Below are 24,315 nucleotides of genomic sequence, written 5' to 3' on the forward strand. Positions count from 1 at the left end.
TTAAGAGTTTTATAAAAAGTTTATTAAAACATAGCTTTATAAAGATTGCCTTGGATATAGACATATTTACAAATTCAAAGATCTGGTTAGCTACCTGCCGACTCTTTAAGACAGCTTGATATCACAACTAAATTTCACTTAGTGCTCCTGTCTTTACTTTCTTTGGTTTATTTCTCCTTCCCTTCTCTACTGCACACCTGCATGTCCCACCAGCCTAAGATGCACTGTCCACTTTTTTGTTAAACAACTTTTTCAGTTTGTCAGCTTAGTTTTTTCCTCCTACCAAGTATAGCGTTTTCATTTCTCTTACAGGAATATCTTCCTTTTCAGGAGTTCATTGAGGAGGAAAAATTTACTGCACATTCTAGTGTCTCTACAATCAGTAGTGAGAGATTTCCAAGGAAATGTAGTAAGTCTGCCCTGAACAGAGAAGTGGGGATAAGTACAATTTTTATATACCTTGGAATACAGCTTAGGTTGACTCGTGTGTGTTTCTGTCTATATTTTAAAGAGAAGCTCCTAAATTCAGAAGAGATTCCCTTCAGTCAGTATATCGTTTCACCTGCTGCTAGCTTCTTGTACAGACAGTGCAGCTTATCTGGTCTAGGTAACTCAGCATCGGGGGTTGAAGGGATTTCAAAGTCAGAGGAGCTCTGAGAGTCTCTTTCTAATTCTGGATTAGGAGTCTTCGATTTCTCATTATTTACTTCAATTAGCGTGTTTTGCGTTTGAGCAGCACCAGCTTCTGCATTCATCTCTTGGTTTTTCCCTTTCAAATCAGAGTCATTACCTGGGCAAGGTGTATTTTGGTCCAAAAGCTTCCACCTAGGGGATTCAGTTTGATTATCCATGGCCATGAAATGTGACACAGAAACTGTTACTCTGTTCCCTCCTTTGTTCAAAAAGCTGAAATCCACACCATGTGTCTGTTGGGAGGTGATGAGTACTGTGTCTGCTTGGCTGTCCAAGCCCTGGCTCCCCTGCTCCGATATGTGCGTTGACTGAGAAGAATTTTGAGAGGAGATGTGGGTAGAATCACTTAAACTATCTGAATCACTGAACAAGTTTGGTGACTGGGACCTACCAGCATCTATGGAAGATGGGAGATGGTCCTCGTTTTCAGAACTATCATCTGTAGTTTTAATATCTCGCTTAAAGAAAACATCCCACTGTGGCATATCTGCATTAGACTCCTGCTGGCCACTAGTCAATGCACAGGTCAAATCCGAATGGGCTTTTTCATTTGGATTTCCCAGTATCGAAGTGGAGTCTGGATTGTGGGCTACAACTTGAGCCCAAACTGTATTTTTTTCAGATTCTTCATCATCATCATCTTCACCATTTGATTCCTCACAGTCTATGAAGTCTACCTGCGAAGACATAGGCATAGTGGTTGCTTTGTAATTTCCCATGTTCTCACTATGGCTTCCTTCAGAGTTTTCAGATGAAGCTTTTGTCTCAGGCACCGTTGTCTCCACTTGATGTTTTGGAATCTTATGCCTTACAGGAGTCAATTCTGTATCGAAGAGATCATCACTGCCCTCATCTGTCAAGACAAGAACAACAATGAGCAGTCTCAGAGAATTTAGCAAAGGGATTTATAGGGACTACACAAATTCAGTCAAATATTTATACACAAATTCCATTACTTAAAACAGAGTTCTATCTATAGACAGACACCAAATCAATCAATTTATCATGCCTGGGGAGGATTGTGCAGATCTGTATTAATATTAACATGTAGTAAATAAACACTTATCACAATCATCATCGTTGGCCAATGGGTACAATTGGTTCCTTGTGTTGAGTTGTAGCATTTTAATGGACAAGACTACCCTCACTTTAGTGGGGTTGCCCCAGGTATTGGTAGTTGTCATAAGTATTAGTAGGATCAGCCCTGTTGTGGGCACAGAACAAGCAATCACTGTCTCAGAAAGCAGTTTCTAGAGAACAGGTGTTGCATTCACTAGCTAAAAGCTTATTTTGCTTGAGTGAGCACAGGAGGAAAAAAAAAGTTGCTTCCCCCCCACCGCTCCTTAACGTATCTAAAAGGACTGCATGTCTTGTTATGAGGGATACAAATTTGGTCAAATTTGTGCGCAGCGTCCTTTAGTCACAGATAGAATTGAAATCTATTTGGAAAAGTCATACAATTGGGGAGTTTGATAAATAAAAAGCTTTACTTAAGAAAACTTAGGTATTTCAACTGTGAACTAGCTTTTAACAAGCTGCAGTACAGAGTACAAGCTATGAAAGCAGGGGCAGCCCTTAAATATAGCCCTTGAAACACTATGGTGTGGAGCAGATACAGTATTCGTCTTTAAAAGCTGCTGCTGTTCCTGATTGTAACTCCCATTGCACAAGTACCAGGATAATAATTATGGGTCGAAGAGCTGCATTCATGCTAAACTGAAAGAGTGGTTTTGTAACTGGGAGCACAGTAAGTCACTGTAGTTCAAATAATGTTGGAATTATTTTTAATACATCAAGATAAAAGTTACCTCGTCTGGCCAGACACTTTAGAACCTGCAGCAGTAGTTGAGTGCACTGTCAGGGTTAACCTCAATCACTGGTTTTCTGTTTTATAAAGATTCAACCCTCTGTTGACCTGGCATTACCTGAAGCCCAACTTCATTTGAATCTATATTTTCCCCTTTCCATGGGCATTTATACAGCACCTATCAGGAGTAGCTACATGCTAAAGAGTCAACAAAACAGTGTTTCATATCTGTTTGTCAGTGCTTGTTTGCTACCCTGTGCTTGATCAGATGGAGGTGGCCAGAAATATCACTTTCAGCTGACACTGGGATTACAGTAGCAGGTCCATACATGCTTCACTGACCCAAACCTGTCTCCTTTGCTATAATCATCCATCCCTTTCCGTACCTGTGTCTGTTAAGTCCACTGTTCTGGATCTCTTCAGTGTTCCAAGCGGTTTATATTTGGGCTCGCTATTTATACTGTATGACTTGCATAGTGGCTTTAAGCTGATAAGAACAAGGAAAACAGATCTTTAGAACTCTTCAGACATGGAAAAATATTATGTGAGAAGATCAGGAGCAAAATTAAATTGGTTAATTCTTTCAACACCACTGCTTCATGCCTTTCATGCTAGCTACTAAAAAAAAAGGTGCTAAAGTTACTGATGACATTAGGAGCGGAGGTAAAAATGTATAGCTTTCTTGATAGGCTGCATGCAGTTCAACAGGATCACAGGGCAGCACTCCTGATGCTATCAAGTTAAATGCATTTAAGTGTGCACCAGCCACAAAGGTAGGGCAGGCAGAAAGGAAGATGGGAATTCAAGGCAGACTTTGGAGAAACTCAATGCTGCTGAGTAAAAACATTTTTCTTTGTAAAAGGGTCTCTGTAACAGAGATCAAGCTCCTCACTTGGCCTCTTCCCCTCTAACACTAACTTCCTGTGCTAGTATTGCAAAGCTCTTCTGACCCCTGCATTTGCTCACCTGGAGGGACAGGATTAGAGACACTGGTGATAGGAGGGAACACTGCAACTTTGTACAGAGAAGGTAGGAGTTCAAGTCCCTGTGGAAATTTGATTTTATTTTTTAAGAGGAAGTGTCCTACTGAGCATTACTAAAAGGAGTGAGACAAGGTATAATGAGTTACATTCAGAGGACAGGGATGTCCCTAATTCAGCTAGCAAAAGAGCATCAATGGAGATGCCTTAAAATGAATATACCCAATTCAAATATGTAAGAAGTGGGTGTGAGTTACACACACCACGTTTAAGAATAGTAACAGAGCAGAATGTAGACATGACAGCTCCTTGAAAACCAAACAGGATGAGGGTGTTGAGTACAGGAGACTAAAGGAGAGTATGAACAGATGGGAGGAAAAGGAAAACCATGCTGGCTATGGAATATTTGGAAGATTTCCTGCTTGAAGCACAGTGTGGGTTACCATCATCTGCTTTACAGCAGTCAAACTGAAGCACCACCAATATAGTAGCCTACACCAACCAGCCAAACCACACTTACATTTTTACAACTTCATCTGCTGTTGAACCCACCGGAACTACATTGGGATACACATTCACAGGGCGGATATAACCCAAGAAATCCTTAATCTAAATAAGGGGAAAAATAGCTTATTACTTACATTGAAATATATATATATTTGTAAGACTACCCCAGGGCAATACAGATCACAGCACATACACCAAAGGATGTGTTTTGCCAACAGCTTCAAAGCTGACCAGTCAGCACAGCTCACATTCTGGAACCGTGGCAAAGTGGACAACTAGACTAATTTAAATAAGACAAAATATTTTTCTTATGTTTCTTTTTTTTTTTTATTATTTTTTAAATTAAAAGTTTCCCTGCCCTTTCCCTTGCAGTATTAATATCATCTCACTGGTATTTTAAAACTGAAATCTACTTCCCTAGGGAAGTGAATTGTCCTCCATTGCATATGTATTGGTTCATGATTGGATGGTTATTTGTCAGCATTAACTTGTTTTTTTTTTTTAAATGGTGGAAGAAACATTTGTATTGTCCTTTTAAATGAAGCCTCATGATCCTGTACAAAGTGTTGTGATAACACAGAGGTAGGAATTCTCTATGGCACAATTTGTATCAACAGTGACAGCCGGGATATGGAAAAGTTGTATGCTCTGTTCTCTCTCCAGAGCAACAGAAATGAATAAACAAGCCAAATGCAATACCTAGATGTTTCCCATTAGAAATGCAACAGTTTTGTCTTGTATTCTGTAACATTTAAAAAACAAAAACAAAAAAAAAACAGCCATACTTAATTATAGTAGTAGCCCAATCAAAAAAAGACGAACTATAAAAGGTTCAGAAAAGGTCAACAAAAATTATTAGGGGTATGGAACAGCTTCCATATGAGGAGCAATTAATAAGACTGGGACTTTTCAGCTTGGAAAAGCGACGACTAAGAGGGGATATGATAGAGGTCTATAAAATCATGACTGGTGTGGAGAAAGTAAATAAGGAAGTGTTATTTACTCCTTTTCCTAACAGAAGAACTAGGGATCACCAAATGAAATTAATAGGCAGCAGGCTTAAAAACAAACAAAAGGAAGTATTTTTTCCACACAGCACACAGTCAACCTGTGTAACTCCTTGCCAGAGGATGCTGTGAAGACCAAGACTAACAGGGTTCAAAAAAGAACTAGATAAGTTCATGGAGGATAGGTCCATCAATGGCTATTAGCCAGGATGGACAGGGATGGTGTCCGTAGCCTCTGTTTGCCAGAAGCTGGGGATGGGCGACTGGGCATGGATCACCTGATGATTACCTGTTCTGTTCATTCCCTCTGGTGCACCTGGCATTGGCCACTGTCAGAAGACAGAATACTGGGCTGAATGAACCTTTGGTCTGACCCAGTATGGCCTTATGGTTCTTAATCATATATAACTGCTAGAAAAAATGATGTTAGCCCTGCTATTGGGCAGGATTACAACATGGGCTTGCCACAACTATGTTGCAGCATGGTTGTTTTTACAGTGCCTTGATCCCTACCTTTTCAACACACTGTCCCCCTCATCACCAGACAACTTTTACCAAAGCTTGACAAGTCAGAACGCAACAACCCCTACTCTAAAGTGAACAAAAATGACTTCTAACATCCATTCCTGAAGCAAACATCGTTGTACATACCTCACTGTAAGAGGAATGAAAAGAGAAGCAAGCTCTGTATGAACTCTCCCCAGTCCTATAGAGAGACATGGCAAAATAAATATTATTTTTCCAGTTAGTAGTTACAAGTTTCTTATCAGTAAGTGAACACTATCAAATTATAAGGGAAACAAGGGTGCTCTGAGGAAATCCATTTTAAGGCACAGCAAAGTGGATACTGAACATGCACCCTCAACTGCACTTCTTTGAGCACTAACCAGTTAACTGCTATGTAAGCACATTCTACTACAATAAGCAAACTCAAAATTGCCAAACTTATTTCAGCTGCAGTTTAAGTAGACTTTTGGAATTGTTTCAAATTCCAGAGAGGACTACATAGCTGTGCACAACTCAGGCAAAGCATTAGTGAGCACCCAAATAATGGTTTTATTCATAGCCCAAATGCCTTGATAATACTCTGCTCACCTTACTATTATATTGGTTTTTCTTGTCCTCTCTCCAAACCACATTGTGGAAGGTTTGACACTAATTATACGTAAAGGGGTTCCATTTCGGGAAGTCATTCCACAAGGCAACCTATTCCCTCGAAGATAGTCATCATCCTATCAGATAAAAGTGTGAAATGAAAAACTGAGGCAATGCAATCATGCCCTTTCGATCCCTATGTCATTTAACTATGTCTTAACGTACAATTTGTATGGGAACATGAGCAATACCATACCTGACCAGACCAACCTTCCAACTAACCTCCTCCACCTCTACTGGAAAGAAAGTCTTGAAAGACTATGTCCTCTCCATCCTATCTTGGTTCCTTCCCATTATCAGACTGGCTTCCTCAGATGTAGTACTGGGCCCTGCCTGCAATGACCCTGTAGGCTGTCTAATCCCATCTATCCTCCTCCAGTTCAGAACTTCACCTTCAAGATGCTGTACTCGGCTCTGAGGGTCATGAGCTTTTTGAAAAAGTGCCCTCATATACCACTTGGCCACAGAGCAGGTAATCATATATTCTGCTTTATGTGCGTTGGCTTACAATAGTTTGGTCTCCTGTGGTATACTTTGGTCCAATTTCCATTGTTGGGTTTAGCATGTGGGTACTAGGTGGTGTTGGTGGCCTAATATACAGGGTGTCAGACTAGATGATCTGGTGATCTCTTCTGGCCTTAAACTATAGTTTAACCTCCCCACCACCACCACCACACCCCCCCCCCCGTTTAATCTGAATTTGGTCTTCCTCCTCCAGAAATAAACTGGGATTTTTATTCTAGATACTAGTGACACCTGGGACTTGTTGGTGCAGAGGGCATAGGGGGTGCAAAAGGTTTTACAGGGATCCCCTGGGTCAGATATATATATGCATATTAGTTCACCAAAGGGTGGCATGTAAGGTCTCAATTGAGAGCCAGTATCCTACTGGTCATAATCATTGCAAAATTTATATACAGATAATATTTAAGAAGTTATGCATCTATACAGAAAATTATGTTAAGGGCTTGGGATTAAGGCAGGTGACATACCTCAGCAACATGCCTTTCAGGCAGGTGGTAACAGACGCTTATCTCCCTGTCAGGTCATATGTGTACTGTACCGCCTCACCACATATGTCTATTTGTATACTGAGCCTGAAGCTAATCAAGAGAGATTGCAAAATCAACAAGAAAGGAAAGCCACAGGAAGAAACGATCAGCAAGAGGTGTCCTGTTTAGGAATAAGGACAAAGGATTGTTCTGATAAGTCTACGAGTATCAAGAGACACCCTGAATCCTTCACCAAGGAGACAAGCTAACTGCCTGCTTGTCCTATGAAAGGAGGGTCAAAGCCAGCCTGGCTGTATAATACTGAAAGGACTTTGGGCGAGCATTACGCTACAAGACATGACAGCATCTAGTTAATTCAGTTTGTGTTCTAAAACGCATGTTATGATTTTATTTTATGTGTAACCATTTGTTTTCAATTACTTCTACCTGCTATTGCTTGAATCTCAGTGGTTTGTTAAATAATCTTCTACTTGATTTCACTATAAACGCATCTAAGTGTTGTGTGGTAAGCAGCGTGATGATCTGAGTGGAACTGGTTAGCTGGGGTGGACTGTTTTTTGGAAGCCACGGATCCAGGAATACTATGCAAGTTCAGGGGCTGGATGTTCCAGGAAGATGCTTGGAGGGTTTGATGGTTGGAGTGTATCTATTGCTAATGTGTAGAGAGAGAGAGAGCACAGCCTATGTAAACTAAGAGGGAAGTGCTTGTGTTGCCCATGACCGGTGGCGCTGGGGAGCTGACCACCAGCAGGCACAAACAAGGCTTCCTCATGCTAAAGGCAGGTGGCTTCTGAGGTGCCTCACAGCCCTGGGTATCCCCTGGAAGTATCACAACTAGGTTTTAAATATGAAACTAATTTTTTTGTTGTTGTTTGACTAACTTTTCCTTTACTTTAGTCCATTAACTACTGGCTCAACTTCTTACTCCCCTCAGTACTGTACTGACACTCTGTCTGAGCTTCCTCGGGGAACTCTCTGCTTGAGAAGGTTAATATCGTACACATTAGTGTCTGCAATCACTCGTTTTAAAAAGAAAGTTTACAGTTGATTTACAAAATGATACGCACCCGTGGATGTCGACATGCATGAATCTGAGTGTGCCGATCCGTGGTAACATGGTAGAGGATTTCCGGCATGTTTTTGAACATGTCCAGTTTGTTCACATGGACCTAAAGAAAATATATTTAGTCTTGTAAGTAGTTTCATGCATTTAACAATGTGGAGTTGGACTATATCAATAACCGCTCATCAGGAGTAAATCTGCTACCAGAAATACTAGCAGAGACCAAGAAAAAGAGAATGGTCAATTACTCAGACATTATCAGCAAGGGAAGCAGAGCTAAAGATCTGGCACATCGTTGGCTAACGTCTACAACAAGTAGATACTGTATATTCTAGGAAGGATAGGAACTCCCTGGAACATACTCAGTGACATCCACTGCCCATCAATATCAGGATCTTACTTCTCATATGTAGCCCAGCAACTCCCCACCATAGAATTCCTTACAGGGCATCCCATGGCTGCCAGAGGGTAAAGGGTAGAATGTGTCTCTTGGAGAATCAGGATTAACTTCTGACTGGAGAACCCAGAAGTCTGAGTAGATAGCAGCCACTCAAGTGGTTTAGTTGGCATGGTTACTATGCACCACAAAAGCTCATTTAGCAGGTTACCATTAGTATAGTGAACAAAAGTGTGCAAACCTTTCAGACACTGCAGAAGTCCTCTGAATGGTCATTTTCCAGGTCAGTATACTGCTCACAATCAGCACTGAGGTTCTGTTTATAAAGCAGTTATTATGAAAGTGTTACCTTGACTCCAAGTTCTTCACTGAGGTTTGTGAATAAATATTCATATCCATAGGCAGCTTTGCAATTTAGCCACACAACATGATAGCGACTCAGAGTGATCCAGCTTCGCACTAACTCTAATATCCCATTTAAACATTCCTCCTAAAAAGGTTAGAAAAGTTTGTGTGTTTAACTTTGTAGATGTAGCCAAGTCACCGGACTTCAGAAATGTTTTAGATCAGTGTTTCTCAACCTTGGGGGTCATGACCCCAAAGGGGTCCCGGGGCATGTTCAGGGGTCACAAACAGAGCAGTAGCCTTGGGCCCCATGCCACAGGAGGCTCCACAAAGCTAATTTACATGTTTCAGCCCAGAGCCCTGAGTTTAAGGTATGGCATCACTATTTTGGGGGGGGGGATGTGCGGCGGGGGGAGGGGTCCAAAGGGGGTCGCCAGCACAAAAAGGTTGAGAAACACTATTTTAGATCATGTGTTTAAAAAATTGTTGCCTTTCAGGATTATACAAAGACAAAACACAGATTCATTACATCAATGGTTCATGTGCCTCCAGCTAAAGCTTGATTGGACTTACTCTGCTTGGGATCTGATAAAATCTGGGATCACAGAAAGTGGTGTCTAAATATACACTCTGAATGTCTTTCACTCTGAAAGAGAAAATTGAGATTCTGTCATATCAAATCCTGCATCGCAATACCCAGGCGTGCCCCATTGACTGATCTAGTCAGAAATTTCTGTCTATTTGAAAATGGAAAAAAAAAATTCCATTATTCATAGATTCATTCTAGGACTGGAAGGGACCTCGAGAGGTCATCGAGTCCAGTCCCCTGCCCGCATGGCAGGACCAAATACTGTCTAGACCATCCCTGATAGACATTTATCTAACCTACTCTTAAATATCTCCAGAGATGGAGATTCCACAACCTCACTAGGCAATTTATTCCAGTGTTTAACCACCCTGACAGTTAGGAACTTTTTCCTAATGTCCAACCTAAACCTCCCTTGCTGCAGTTTAAACCCATTGCTTCTTGTTCTATCCTTAGAGGCTAAGGTGAACAAGTTTTCTCCCTCCTCCTTATGACACCCTTTTAAATACCTGAAAACTGCTATCATGTCCCCTCTCAGTCTTCTCTTTTCCAAACTAAACAAACCCAATTCTTTCAGCCTTCCTTCATAGGTCATGTTCTCAAGACCTTTAATCATTCTTGTTGCTCTTCTCTGGACCCGCTCCAATTTCTCCACATCTTTTTTAAAATGCGGTGCCCAGAACTGGACACCGCATTTTGGAAAATGGTGAGTCAAGAGGCCAGATTCTAAACTCTGATTATAGTAACACAAGTTAATTGCCCACAGATTGGGCAAGAGTACTAGCAATTCTTCAATAATGTAGTCCAAACGCCATATAAAATAGATATTAGAATAGCAATGCAACACATAGATCTTGTATTGTACTATTACTTATGGTGGTATTTATGTCATTGGGGAAACTGCTAATCTCAGCCTATAAGTGCAATATGAACATACAGACTGTAAATACAGAAACAAGTCTATTGGTGATTTTAAAGATACAGTGATTTGGGAAATACAGGGATTTCCTATGTTTTCTTTAACACATGCAAGACTGTCATTAACATTGCTGTTATCAAAATCACAGATTCAGAGGTTTGATACATTAAGGTAATTGAAGAAATTTTAAATAAGCCATAACTCAAATTGCAATACTTGTAACTGATTTAATACATTTTACAACACAGTAAAGTTAGATTTGTGTCTTATTTCAGATTCTTCTGTAGACTCTTACAGTACTAACATACGGATCTTTTAAACTAGCTTCTGTGGCAGCAGTTTTCAGGTCCGTGAAAGCCACCTCCTTAGCGAGAGGAATATGGAGTCATTAGAAATGATTTCTGAGAGTCAATTATCATAGAAACACCTTGCTAAGAACTACATTTTTAAAACCACAAATTTATGTGGGAGCTGAAGGAAAAAGATGTCATAAGTCTTGAATGTCTATGACTAGAGAGTCTCCAAGTCTTTCTAAATTTCACACCCAGATGAATTCTCACCAGAAAAAAATAATTTAAGATTTTTATGAATTTTTGTACCTGGTCCCCGAATGCAAGAGCTCCATTCTGGCTGCTTCTCCTTTTGCTAGTCTGAAATCTCCAGTATAAAGTACAGTGCCATTTTGGCCTTGAAACAAAAACCTAGAAATAAAAACACTAGTTAATTACAGTAACACAAAGTACTGCAATTGTTGGGCTCGATGATCATTTCATTTGGAGAAATCTGTGCAAATGCAGAGTTTCAGAGAAAGCCCATGATGCAGTAAAGGTAATGGGCCAGATTTATCCTTGCAGTAATTTCACTGAAACTGAACTATGGAAATACTAAATTTGGCCCAGTGAATCGAAGTCTGCTTTCACCCATATCCAACCTAATTGCAAACTATGGGGTTTATAGCAAGGGTAGAATTTGGGCCCAGGTGCATATTGTAGCCACCAGTCCCAGAAATTTACTATTGAAGCTATGCTTACTATGAACTCGTTGTTTAATTTTAATATCACACTGCATCAGAGGATACTTAGTAAAATAAAGTTCTTGCATTGCTTTTTTAAATACCGCTGCAGTCCTGAAAGGTATTTCTTTGTTGGAGTGGGAAAAAGTGTGTTCCGCCTCACTGGGACAAATGAAAAATCTTGTAACAAGGAAAAACTAGAGAACATACACACGCACAAACCAAACAACAGTTTAAAAGTATCATTTTTTTTTTCAGTAGTAGCCAGAATTTCCCATCCTTTTCCAAGCAAACACCACTGATGTCAACTGTGCTTTGCAGTAAGATTTAAGAAGCTTAATATAGGATCAGAATCTAGAAGAACCTAACTAGGGACAATAGGTCTGATGCTAGAGGGCTATTTCATCTCGCAGACCCAGCCACTGAACCTAGTTATGTAAACTGAAGCTATAGAAATTCAAATTGAAAATAAGATCGATTTTTAACAATGAAGGTAATTAACTACTGGAACAATTCACCAAGTAACATGGTCTGCATCACTTGACCTCTTGAAAAATCAAGATTGGATGCCTTTCTGAAACACATGGTCTAGTCCAACTAGTTACTGGGCCTGATGCAGAATTACTGGGTGGAATTCTGTGGCCTGTGTTATGCAGGAGTCAGACTAGATGATCCTAATTGTTCCTTCTGGCCTTAATCTAGAAAGATCTTGGCCTCGATTGAAGATGTGCTGAATTCCCCAACTCTCATTGAAATCACAAGGAGCTCAAATGCTCGGCATCTCTCAAGGCTGGGCATTCTTTGGACCCAATTCTGCTCCCATCGAAGCCCATGAAAACCCATTGCCCTCAACAGAAGCAGGAGTTGGCTGTTTGCAGGGAACCCTCCTACAACTCAAGCCATGTCAAACTGATGTCTGATGATTCCTAATTTTGCATTGTTTTCCCACCCCTCAGAACAAATTACTTTTCCTCCACTTGCCTCCAAACCAACCTGATAGAGAGGCTATAACTTCATGCTTATGTTCAAAGTCAGACTTAATAGTTAGGGCCCTACCAAATTCATGGTCCATTTTGGTAAATTTCACAGCCATAGGATTTTAAAAATCGTTAATTTCATGATTTCAGCTATTTAAACCTGAAATTTCACAGTATTGTAATTGTAAGGGTCCTGTCCAAAAAAGGAGTTGTGAGGGGGTTGCAAGGTTATTGTAGGGAGGGTTGCGGTACTGCTATCCTTACTTCTGCGCTACTGCTGCTGCCTTCAGAACTGGGCATCTGGAGAGGGGCTGCTGCTGGCCGGGATCCCAGCTCTGAAGGTGGGGTATGATATTGCCACCCTTACTTCTGCATTGCTGCTGGCAGGGCGATGCCTTCAGAGCTGGATGCGCGGCCAGCAGCCACTGCTCTCCAGCCACCCAGTTCTGAAGGCAGTGCAGAAGTAAGGGTGCCAATACTGCGACCCCCATAAAATAACCTTGTGACTCCCCTGCAACTCCCTTTTGGATCAGGACCCCCAATTTGAGAAATTCTGGTCTGGCCCCATGAAATCTGTATAGTAAAGGGTAAAAGCACACAAAAGACCAGATTTCATGGTATGTGACGCGTTTTTCATGGCCATGAATTCGGTAGGGCCCTATTAATAATGTTTACAGAAGCAGTTAACAAAGGGGCTTTCTGAGGGAAGGGAAGGAAAGGGGCAGCATGCAGAAACTGCTTCCACCGTTTTATCTAGCATAATATGAAATTTTAAATAAAAACTAGGTAATTGAAACCAACTGATCCAAGTTCCCAATTGATTTCCTAAGGGCCATATTTTCCAAACCAAAGCCCTAAAGGGCATCTGCTAAAAGACAAAAACGCACACAGAAAAAAAATCTGTTACTAAAAAAATGGTTCCAGAACATAGCAACTGCAAAGTAACGTGCTCCTAGGAATATACATATCATATAACCAGTAGAAAAAGCAAAGTTCTTTATGTTTGTAGATCTGACACAGCATAATGCTGCTCCAATCCTGAAGGGGGTGTTTGGGTGCAACCATAATACTATTAATAATAAATGTAAGTATTAGCAATTAATCTTCACTAATTTCTTCTAGCTAGAAAAATAGAATCTATTTCTACAAAGAACTGTTTTGGACATTTAAAAATATGCAGAATCTATCGAAAGCACGTACATGACTGATCCTGGGCAGTGACCAGCTGGTAGAAGTGTCACCACTATATCTTCTTTCTAGAAATCAAGAGACATTTTAACAGATTAGGATTAGTTTCAGTCTGTGGGACAATACTGGTGGACACTGGAAGTGACAATGATCAAAGTGTACTGATTTATGTAGCCACTTCAACTGCTCTTGGAAAAGTGAGGGTGTCTTCCCCTGTACACTGGTCTCAGACCCTGTATGGCAGTAATTTTCTGGGCAACTCCAAGCAGCCGATTAAAGCTCCCACAGATGCTCTAGGACAAATAATACTCCCCTTCTTCCTTGTGCCCTCAGAACTTGTTTACTGAGGGACCAATCTCAAAACACATTGTTTTGCCCTGGACGGGATGTGCAGGACAAAGTGTTGTGTGCATGTGCATATGTTTCAACCGGACTTGAAATGAGCTAAGAAGCAATGAAGACGCATGAATGCAAAAATCATGAGAGAGGAAAAAATAGGTTGGAGACCTCAGATACAGCAGAGAGAAAGACAGAACAACACTAAGCAGAGGGGGAATAAGTGATCCAGACATGGGGCACAGTGGGGAAAAGGTCTCTAAGTGGCTAAACATGGGTTGGAGCATTTTGGACTCTCATTTCTATCCAGTTAAAGGGAGCAAAAAAGCGACATTTATGATTTAAATATCAACTTAAAATTCTTTAAAAAAACTTTAAATTGGTTGTTAAAAATACTTGTTTTTAAATGGTTACCTCACCAGATGCTTCGTCAAGTAAAGAAATCTGAGTTGGAGTTTCAACTTCAAGGGCAACCTACAACAAACAGAAAAAATGCATCATAAAATGTAGTACACATTGTGTTTGATGTATGATTATATCTAGGTGTTGCCTGATATGCCACAGACATCTTAAACTTCAATGTGCCCAGGGCAAGCAGTCCAAGTCTGCAGAAAAAGGAAAACAAATAAAACGTCCCCAAAAACTCACATATTTTCAATTTCAATTAAAAAAAATACATTCTGACAACTGTAAATATGTAATGGATAGAAGCTAACTAAGCCGAGCACACCTGGATCAAAAGACAACGTTACATCTGAGATCCCAACATTTTTAAGAAGTTGTGTTGATTTTCTCACTATTATTTGGCTTTTTTTGGTTGAGAAAGCAATGACGCCAGCCTCAAGTGTTTAAAAAAAACCCTGCACAAACAAGCAAACATGAATCAGACTCCTCTTTATCCCCTGCCCCCAAAAAATCATGAGATAAAACAAAAACCCAAGCTTGTTTTTTTAAATGACACAGTTCTTCATTTCTTGTGGGCTTTGAACTTGTACGGCACATTGGGGACATGTGTTCAAGCTTCAATCCTGTGGATTAGAAGCACACTTGACAATAAAAGTTAAGCATCTCACAAAGTAATATGACTCCAGGTGGTGGGGCTTCAATATAAGCTACCATGATTTGATCACAAGTCTCACAAGAGCTGGAAACAGAGAGTGGCTTATTGTTTTTCTGCATTATGGACCATATCATTCCCTAAAGGGAAAATCCAGGAGGCACCAACAAGTTACTCTGAGAACTCTGTGGGGGTTTTGAGGTTGTGGGGTTTGCAAAGCATCATCATGTCACTGGCTGTGGCAGGTATGTCTTCCTGTGGAGAAGACAGGGAGTGCAGCCCTCACAGCCCAGTGATATCGAAATTCCCCAGATCCTGAGCCTTTCCCGTGGAGATGTCGCTCTGTATCGTGACCATCACCACATCAGCACAGCTTCCTTTAGCTTCCCATTGATTCCTAGACTCTATCCCCTCACCCCTGAAGGAAGAAGCCACAAAGCAGCTTTTCAGAAATCAGCAAGCTGTTGGAATTTCTCATATTAACACGGAGATGAGTTATCCCCCCTATTCTGCCCCATCCTCCTTCCAAATACCCTTAGAGCTTCAAACTAACATACAGTAACTCCTCGCTTAATGTTGTAGTTATGTTCCTGACAAATGCTACTTTAAGTGAAACAATGTTAAACGAATCCAATTTCCCCATAAAAATTATTGTAAATAGTGGGGGTTAAGTTCCAGAGAAATTTTTTTCACCAGACAAAAGACACTCTCTCTCTCTCTCTCTCTATATATATATATACACACACACACACACAGTATAAGTTTTAAACAAACAATTTAACACTGTACACAGCAATGATGATTGTGATGCTTGGGTGAGGTGGTAAAGTCAGAGGGTGGGCTATTTCCCAGGGAACGCCTTACTGGTAAATGATGAACTAGCACTGGGCTGAGCCCTCAAGGGCTAACATGTTGTTGTTAACGTAACTTCACGCTCTACAAGGCAGCATGAATGGAGGGAGGGGAGACATCATGACGCAGAGAGAGAGACAGAGAGAGGCGCATTGCCCCTTTAAGTACGCTGACCACATTCTAAGTACATTGCCTTTTTAAGTAGATCAGCAAATTAAGACAGCAGCTGCTGCCAGCAAGCTCCAAGGCAGAGGGCAGGAGAGGCACATGGCAGTGGGGGGAGGGACAGCTGAACTGCCCGGCAACTGATAGTCTGCTGGACGGCTGCCGCACAGGGAACTTAGGGGAACGGGAAGCTGATGTGGGGCTGCTGGTGCACCCTGGTTCCAAGCCCCCACCAGCTAACTCCAACGGGCTGTGGAGTGGACAAAGCAGGCGGCTGCCAAACAACATTATAAAGGAGCATTGTGCAATTTTAAATGAGTATGTTCTCTAATTGATCAGCGATGTAACAATGAAACAACGTTAACCGGGACGACTTTAAGTGAGGAGTTACTGTACCATATAGAAGCCCCTCTGAACTACTGATGGGGAGAAAGATACTGCTAATTAGGCTCCTTTCCTACCCTCAAATTTTCTGTTCAGTTCTGGTCAATATTTCCAAGCATTTCACCTTCTCCTGCCAAAAAGCAGAGAGGATCATTTGGTCTCTACAGGATAAAAACCCAACACTGGGGGAAAACTGGGAGAATGGGGGGTCATCATCCCTCCAAGCAAGAGCTGCAACACTTGATATCCCAGTTTCTTAGCTAAGCAACCAGCCTACACAGCACTCTAGGTTTGTTATGATAACAAATAGATTCAAAGATTCCAGGACCAGAAGGGACCAGTCTGACTTCCTGTATTACAGTTATACATCTTCCCCCAAATAATTCCTGGAGTATAACTTTTAGAAAAACATCCAATCTTGATTTAAAAATTGTCAGTGAAGAAGAATCTACCATGACCCTTGTTAAACAGTTCCAGTAGTTAATTATTCTCACCATTAAAAATGTACACCTTATTTCCAGTCTGAATTTGTCTAGCTTTAATTGCCAGCCATTGGAGTGTGTTATACCTTTCTCTGCTAAATTGAAGAGCCCATTATTAAATATTTGTTCTCCCATGTAGGTACTTACGGACTGTAATCAAGTCACCCCTCTGCCTTTTCTTTGTTAAGCTAAAGAGATAGTGAGTGAGCTCTTTGAGTCTATAAGGCATGGATATCTTACAGTTTAATATTTAATTGTTTGTGTACAACAATAATGTGGACTGTGATGAGACAATCTCAGAGCTGTGGTGTTGGATTTCCCAGCTAGCTAGCCAAGATTTAAACAAAATACATAGAAGTGTATCAAACTTGTACATTACCTAGCCACAAAATATAGCTACATATGCCAAAAATGCAAGAAGCTGATATGTAAGGAACAATAGCTGTGTGTCACTTCTGTAGTATTAACAATACAAGAAGTGAAATTCATAATACCTTGGACTATCAAAAGATTTAAAAACTATAATTAATACTGATACACTTTTTGCACTTCACTCAGCTTAGACAATTAAAACAGGCTGATCAGTTTTCACTTTGCTACTCTCATGACTTAGTACAATGCTGCAGCACTGGGGTTTCAAACATTGGTTAGGAATATTTCATTCCACAGATAAACCTGTTTCCCATTGGAATTATCAGATATCTAAGTTTTGCATCTAAATTTCCTGAAAAACGGATTTATGACCGGCACAAGGAAGTTTGCTTTCATAGGCACAAGTAAGTGATAGATTTCTGGCCATGTTCTTGACAATTTTAATTTTAAGCTGTCAATAGATCAAAAGATGCTCTCTAGATATCTTATTCACACACAGACTTCTCATCAAGCTCAGATCGCAAATCATAAATTATTTAGACAGAAGCTGGCATTTTCAACACCTCTCCTAGTCTAATGAATACCAACCCAGTTTTAATCAACTTTACATTGTAAAGCCCAGTGATGCAAACAGAAAGCTTACCATTTGTTATGAGACAAAGTTCATGAACAAGACACCCACTCAACTTTCTGATTTAGTGGCTGTACAGAGAGCCTGGCAAATCTGCAGATATCTGCTTCATATCGGATATACGTGGATCATTTTTGCAGATCATGGATCAGATGCAGATACAAATTCTGTATCCGCGCAGGGCTCTAGCTGTACAGTTCACTATATCACTGCAAGCCATTACAGGCAGCAACATCTACAACTCCTCTGCTTTTTAAATTTGTGTACTCAGGCACGCAAATCTAGAAGGTACAACTATAAAACTCTTATTACATGTATGTTTTAAAATCAGAAGATCAGGATAATATGTAGCACTACAGGAAACCTCCATGTATAATCTCAGATATTACATAGAAACATCGCAATCTGTAAAAAAACTAAAACTTTCAAATGACCTACTGTAACCTTACTTCCCTCAAAAATGAGAACCTAGTACAGTATACTTTGAAAACCCACAACGCTAGGTAGATTGTAGAATTAAAAAACCCTACACCTCACCCATCATATTAGTATGCCACCAAGTTCTTTTGTTTGTAGATTACTGAAGATACACAAAGTCAAAGTAATAGAAACAAAACTTTCTATACAAGTGTTACAGAAAGATAAATGGAACTTGATGTTCATGCAATGCTGTGAAATATGTAAAATACCATATTAAGTACTTATAAATGCTTTAGGTATAAAGAACAATACAGTAGGTTTTACAGCACTTTACAAAAGGTAGCGTTTGCCAAATAAGAACAGGATCCCTGTCTGAGGAGCTTACAAAATACAGGTTGATATGAGTACAAAGTAAGACTAGTACCATCTAGACAGTGTGATGAGTGTTCATTGTAGCTAAATGCCGTGTTAAAAAGACGAAATGCAAGTAGGTCACATTTATATAATCCAACACTTGCTCAATAACTAGTGTTTATATTCACTCTGTTTACAGCTAAATTCATAGAGACAATTAGGCTCTGGGGTGATTTTACATCATTATATGAAGCTTTTGAGGCTGGAAGGAAGACATTATAAAAGCAGGAGGGAAATAGCACTCCCTCAAAGATTCCTCCCCCGACTCCCTCCCCCCCACACACAAAAAAGGAGACCTTACACCAAGAGAAAGAGAGAAGTAAAAGAAGGGATACAAATAAATGAGGGCAGGGAGAGAGAGTTGCAAAAATACGGCAAGGTAGGACAGCATCACATTTAGAGGAGAGGAAGAGAAACTAAAAGAGAAATCAAGAGAATTGCTAAGTTTGTGGCGAGAAAGATAGGACTACTGGCTGAACAGAAATAAATGTGCTGTTCCAAAGAGCACACAACAGACACTGAGGCTAGGTCGACACTACAACATTTACAGTGGTGCAGCGGCACTACTGTAGCACTTCTGGTGAAGACATTCTAAGCTGACAGGAGAGCTCTGCCGTTGGCTTAATAACTCCTGCATCCGCAAGAGGAGGCAGGTATGTCAGCAGGGGAAGCTCTCCCGCTGACACAGTGTTGTCTACACTGGTGCTTAGTGTCGGTGTAATTTACATCGCTCAGGGGGAGGAAAGAGGCTTATTCACACCCCTGAGCGATATAAGTCATACCAAAGTAATTTGTAGTGCAGACATAACCTGAGAGGGGATGGGATGAGGTGGGTGGAAATTAAACCCACAGAACATCGTAGAACTGGACACCAGCATCACCACTTAAAGACTGTTGCTTTGGACACTTTGGAGTAGATTGTTCCTCCCCAAATCCACCATATTGAAAAGTACAGAATCTGATCTGATTAACAATTAATGACGCTTGCTTTAATGTGAAAAAGTTAACTTACAATGCGATTCTCCCAAAACTTGTATTTCGGGCTAGTCAGCAGCAACTCCTTGGTTACCGGTGAACAGTACAAGTGAACTTTCAAGCTGCACAGAGAGAAGAAAGTAGATCAATAAGGCTTCCAAAATAAAGAACAGGGGGAACAATCAAGTGGCATGTGCCACTCCGCATAGCCTCTGGACCTTTCCCCTAGTTAGAAGGGGAGTAACAGAGCTGTAGAAGCAGTAGGGTTCTTGCTACCTCCGGACTTCTCACCGGGAGCAAGGCAGCCAACCAGACAGACTCCAGGCGTGGAGCTCCCTGCTGGGGGCAGTCGGGCTCCCGGCGGAAAGCCAAGAAGCCCGGTGCGTCTGCCCCATTCCGGGTGGGGAGTGGGAGCTGAGAGCCCAGGTAGCAGCCTGCATTGGAGCAGGGAGACAGGGCAGCAGCCCAGATCAGAGTGGGGAGCCAGGAGGGCAGCAGGGCTCCCCATGGGGAGCACAGACAGCAGCCCAGCTTGGAGTGGAGACCAGGCAGCAGCCTGGCTGGGGAGCCAGGAGCCAGCTTTTTTGTCAATTTCACAGGGTCCAGAAGAGATGTGAAAGTGACAAGAATGACAGCCAACAGATGCAAGTAAGGCAATGTCTACAAGGACACTGCATTCCCTGAACTACACCAACATAAGCCCTATAACACTCATGGTGGTGGAGTTATGTCAGTGTAGTAGGGCACTTACATCGGTGGAAGCAAGGCTGTAGTGTGTACACAGACAATTAGGTTGACGTAAGCTGCCTTACGTCCACCTAACGCTGTAGTCTAGATGAGGTCTTATATGGAGGGAGAAAGTGATAGAGTGAGAAGGGCCAAAATTTGCTTTGTTGCCTTGGTAACAGAACAGAGGACATGACAGGAGACAATAGTAAGCATGAATCTGAACCCAAATGGTCCGGAGTTAGATCGGAGATCACAGCTCACTCCTCTCTCCTTAATGGGCCAAATCCAACTGCACCAACCCAACCTTCAGATTCAGATCTGGATTTTGAACTGCTGAGTTTGAGAGAATTTAAGATCCAAAGTTTAGCTCTGCCATTTTAGAAATACAAAGGTCATATCTGGAGCATGGATCCTGGCCCACATCTAGTTGACAGTAAAGAAAGTTACGAGCAGGTAACTGCAGTGGTCAGTATCAGGCGAAATTTTTAGATGATTGTCTTGAAGATATAATTTAATAAGTGGTTACATTTGCTGTGGCTCCCCACAGGAGCAGGGAAAAACTATACCCAACCCAAGCAGGCTCCAGATTTCTAGCACCAAAGAGCAGCAATAGTGGGGTAGGTACAGCCCAGGCCGCCACTCTTGAACACAGGGGTATCTGTTCAGATATCCCACTGGTACAAAGCTGCACGTACTCCTTCCCCCCCGCCATGTGGGCTGGCAAAATAGCGATGTCCCATGGGAGTAGGTCCAGATCCCCAGAAACTCCCAGTAGGAAGAAGCAATGGATATTCACAGCCTTTGGACCCTGGTAACATCACCACATCATCTATACTTACTAACGTCATATACTGTTGTCTAGTCTAACCTCCTCCCAACCCTCCCTAACTACTACACTTCCTCTGCAGCAGCAGCACCACCAGCCGGAGCCAAAAGGTGCATCTGAATCCCCGTCCCCTTCCCATACCGGACCACCTTCACAGACTGTAATGTCATCTAGACTCCCATCAGAACTTTGCATTGACATACTCTGAACTAGTAGGATGAGGAACCAGATTTGCCATGTACTGAGTCCACGTGGAAAAGGTGGGGTCATGGCTAAAATTAGTTTAGCTAGATTCCATCCTGGCCTCTCCTGGCCCAACTTTAAAGTCTGTTATCTAACAACCCTGCAGGGCTAGAAACTTTATATCGCTGGAATAGGGAGATTCCAAATGGGATCCGGCACTCACTTTTACCTAATCCTAGAAGTGATTACATGTTTAGGTATAAAAAAAAGTATTGAGGTCATTTTAAGAATTATTTCCCTCTCTGAATATGATACTGTGAGACTTACAGTAGCAAATACACCTACCTTTATATGGAAAGAGATACAAAATACAAACCAATAGATTGTTTTAGAGCTCAAATAAAAGTATTCGAGAAATTGTACCATGTGCCATATGCAGAACGTATGATGTGATAAGATTTTAATCAGCACTCAGATGGGATGATTTGTGGGGAAGCCAATCTGAACTCAGGTTGGTATATTGCATATAATTCACAGATCTTAAAAAAAACTGCAAAAACAGCAAGTTGAGCACGTAAGTAGTCTATGTAACCACCTATATTCGTGTTACCATCATCATACTCCTTCAGATTGTTATACTTACTTGTGTTTTGTTTTAAATTAGATTGTCTACTCTGTGTGTTTGCACAGCACATGACACAATGGGACCTCCAATCCTGACTAGAGCTTCTGGACACTACTGTAATATGTAATACACTTTTCTACCCAATTATAACATAGTATGTGTAGTATTTGAAATTTTGCACACTTTGATCAGAGAAGTAGGAACACAGCTGTTTTAGGTACCGCAGGGTGGGGGTAGGCTTTGGCAGAGAAACAAAGGGAAAGTATCATATTGCAAGAGCAAGTGCTAGGGGGAAAAAAAATCACAGCAGTGGATTTGTCGCCAGGTCCCAGTGAACTTTCAAGAAAAGTTTTCTGAGAAAAACGAAGTGGGTAGACTTGAATTTCCCCAGCACTTCAGGGACAAGTTCCAATGATATTACTTGAGTGAAAACCATTACCTGCACTCCAGTCTTCTTTTCAAGGAAGGTGCTCTCAGCCCTTTCATGTGATCTAACAGTAAGATATAAAGTTAAAAAAAATAAAGTTGTTATGAAAAGTTACCATACATCACAGCTTTTATATTTAAGAGTAATAGAAAAAAAATCACAGGTAGATTTATTATTTATAGCATAGTGCTATACAGTAAAATAAGAAACTATGATTCCTGTCCTGTGAAAAGCTAACCATCTCAGGCTCTGATCCTACAATGAGCTCCATGAAGGCAAACCCCTGAGCCAGTTGCAAGTTCTTTGCATGATTCTACAAAAGCTTATTCTCCCCAACAGTCCCACATAAGTTTGAAGCCCCAAAATAAACATGACAGATAGAAACAATGATAAGGGGGATGGATTTATAAAAACTAGTCTGGATCAGTATTCTGCATCACTGCACATGCGCAGAATTCAAGCCCCCGCAGATTTGTTTGCTTACCCACAGAAAAATGACTTTCTGACAGGGAAGCTGTAAGAGCAGTCATGCAAATACATCGTTTCAGGCACCCAGAGCAGCCGGCGGACAGGTAAGTCACCGTGGGGCTGGAGACACCCTAGCCAGTGGCTCCTACCTTGAGCCAGGATCAGCTGCTAGTCCCAGCTGGGCTGGAGGCAGGAGAGGACAGGACTTCCTTTTCCCTGCAAGAAGTGGCTGAGGCTGTGTCAGACACACTCCCAGAAACCTCACCCAGCTGCAGGAAGCTCAGAATCGTCCCCTACTTCCTGCCCCCATCACTCCTCAGCTGTGGGGGGAGGGTTCACTGTATGGGGAGCTGCTCCCCCATCCACCCAACCCACATGCATCTGGACCTCCCATAACCAGACACCCCTGCCAAGCCTCACCCAGTACATCCAAAACTCCCCTAGTTCTCCATACCCAAACCCCACCCCAGTGAACCTCAACCCTTGGATCTGGAAACCCCCTTCACCCAAACTCCCTGCCTCCAGACCCCCACCCCTGCACCCAGACCAACACCCACTGCGCTCCCTGCACTCAAATCCCCACCCTGATGCCCCACCCCCTACACCATCCTGTGCCCTCACATCCAGACTCCCATGCTACTCATCCCCAACTAGCTGCACCCAGGCCTGCACCCCATCAAGCTCCACTGCCCCAGCCCCCCCGCTTAGACCCACACACCCAGACCCCTCTGCTGAGCCCCAACCACCTTCACCTAGAAGCCCCTGCAGAATCCCATTGCCCCTGCACCTGGAACCCCCGCAACGAGCCTCTGTACATCCAGGTTCCTACCTATACCCCCCACTGAGCTGCCTGCACCCAGACTATCCCACACAGAATCCTCTCACCCCACACCTGGATCACCCCACATTGAGCCCCTCCACACTTGGATCCTGCCTGGTTGAGTCTGCCTGCCCCACACCTGGTGCGCCTAGCGCAGAGAGGCAGCGCCCCAGGGTGTTTCTGGGGCAGGCCCAGGCCTTGTGCTGTGTCACGGTTGGGTGCAGCCTCACCGCTGAATCCGTGTCCTGGGGACGGGGAGGCTGCAGGGTGATCTCCCACCTTTGTGCAGCCAGTGGCCTGTGCTCCCCATTGCTATGCTAAAGCCTTTTCATTTATTTGACAAATGAAACGTGAAGAATTTTGGAGAATTTAAAATATTGTGTGCAGAATTTTTGTTTGTTTTTTGGCACAGAATGCCCTCAGGAGTATGTAGTGTACATCATTACTGGAGTTTGTGCTACACAAAGGAAGGAGAGACATTTCCACCCCTTGAAATTAAA

General features: G+C 41.9%; 1 protein-coding gene across 3 annotated transcripts in view; it reads right to left on the minus strand.

Annotated features, from left to right (window-relative positions):
* DCLRE1C (DNA cross-link repair 1C) overlaps nt 1-24,315 on the minus strand; it is a 27,910-nt gene continuing 3,595 nt past the window's right edge. Inside the window, exons 2-14 of one of the 3 annotated variants that reach the window (XM_034765320.1) lie at nt 22,540-22,591; nt 19,775-19,859; nt 14,400-14,459; nt 13,662-13,717; nt 11,072-11,173; nt 9,541-9,613; nt 8,972-9,112; nt 8,230-8,331; nt 6,090-6,226; nt 5,646-5,700; nt 4,001-4,089; nt 2,887-2,987; nt 1-1,546 (exon numbers count right to left, since the gene is read on the minus strand). In XM_034765320.1, the coding sequence (XP_034621211.1) occupies nt 546-1,546; nt 2,887-2,987; nt 4,001-4,089; nt 5,646-5,700; nt 6,090-6,226; nt 8,230-8,331; nt 8,972-9,112; nt 9,541-9,613; nt 11,072-11,173; nt 13,662-13,717; nt 14,400-14,459; nt 19,775-19,859; nt 22,540-22,591 (2,054 nt within the window). In that variant the 3' untranslated portion in view covers nt 1-545. Of the gene's footprint in view, nt 1,547-2,886; nt 2,988-4,000; nt 4,090-5,645; nt 5,701-6,089; nt 6,227-8,229; nt 8,332-8,971; nt 9,113-9,540; nt 9,614-11,071; nt 11,174-13,661; nt 13,718-14,399; nt 14,460-19,774; nt 19,860-22,539; nt 22,592-24,315 lie in introns of those variants that run through there. The other 2 variants (XM_034765341.1, XM_034765330.1) reach the window with 2 other exon arrangements.

Source organism: Trachemys scripta, chromosome 1 (assembly GCF_013100865.1).
Source record: "Trachemys scripta elegans isolate TJP31775 chromosome 1, CAS_Tse_1.0, whole genome shotgun sequence".
NCBI classification, from domain to species: domain Eukaryota; kingdom Metazoa; phylum Chordata; order Testudines; family Emydidae; genus Trachemys; species Trachemys scripta.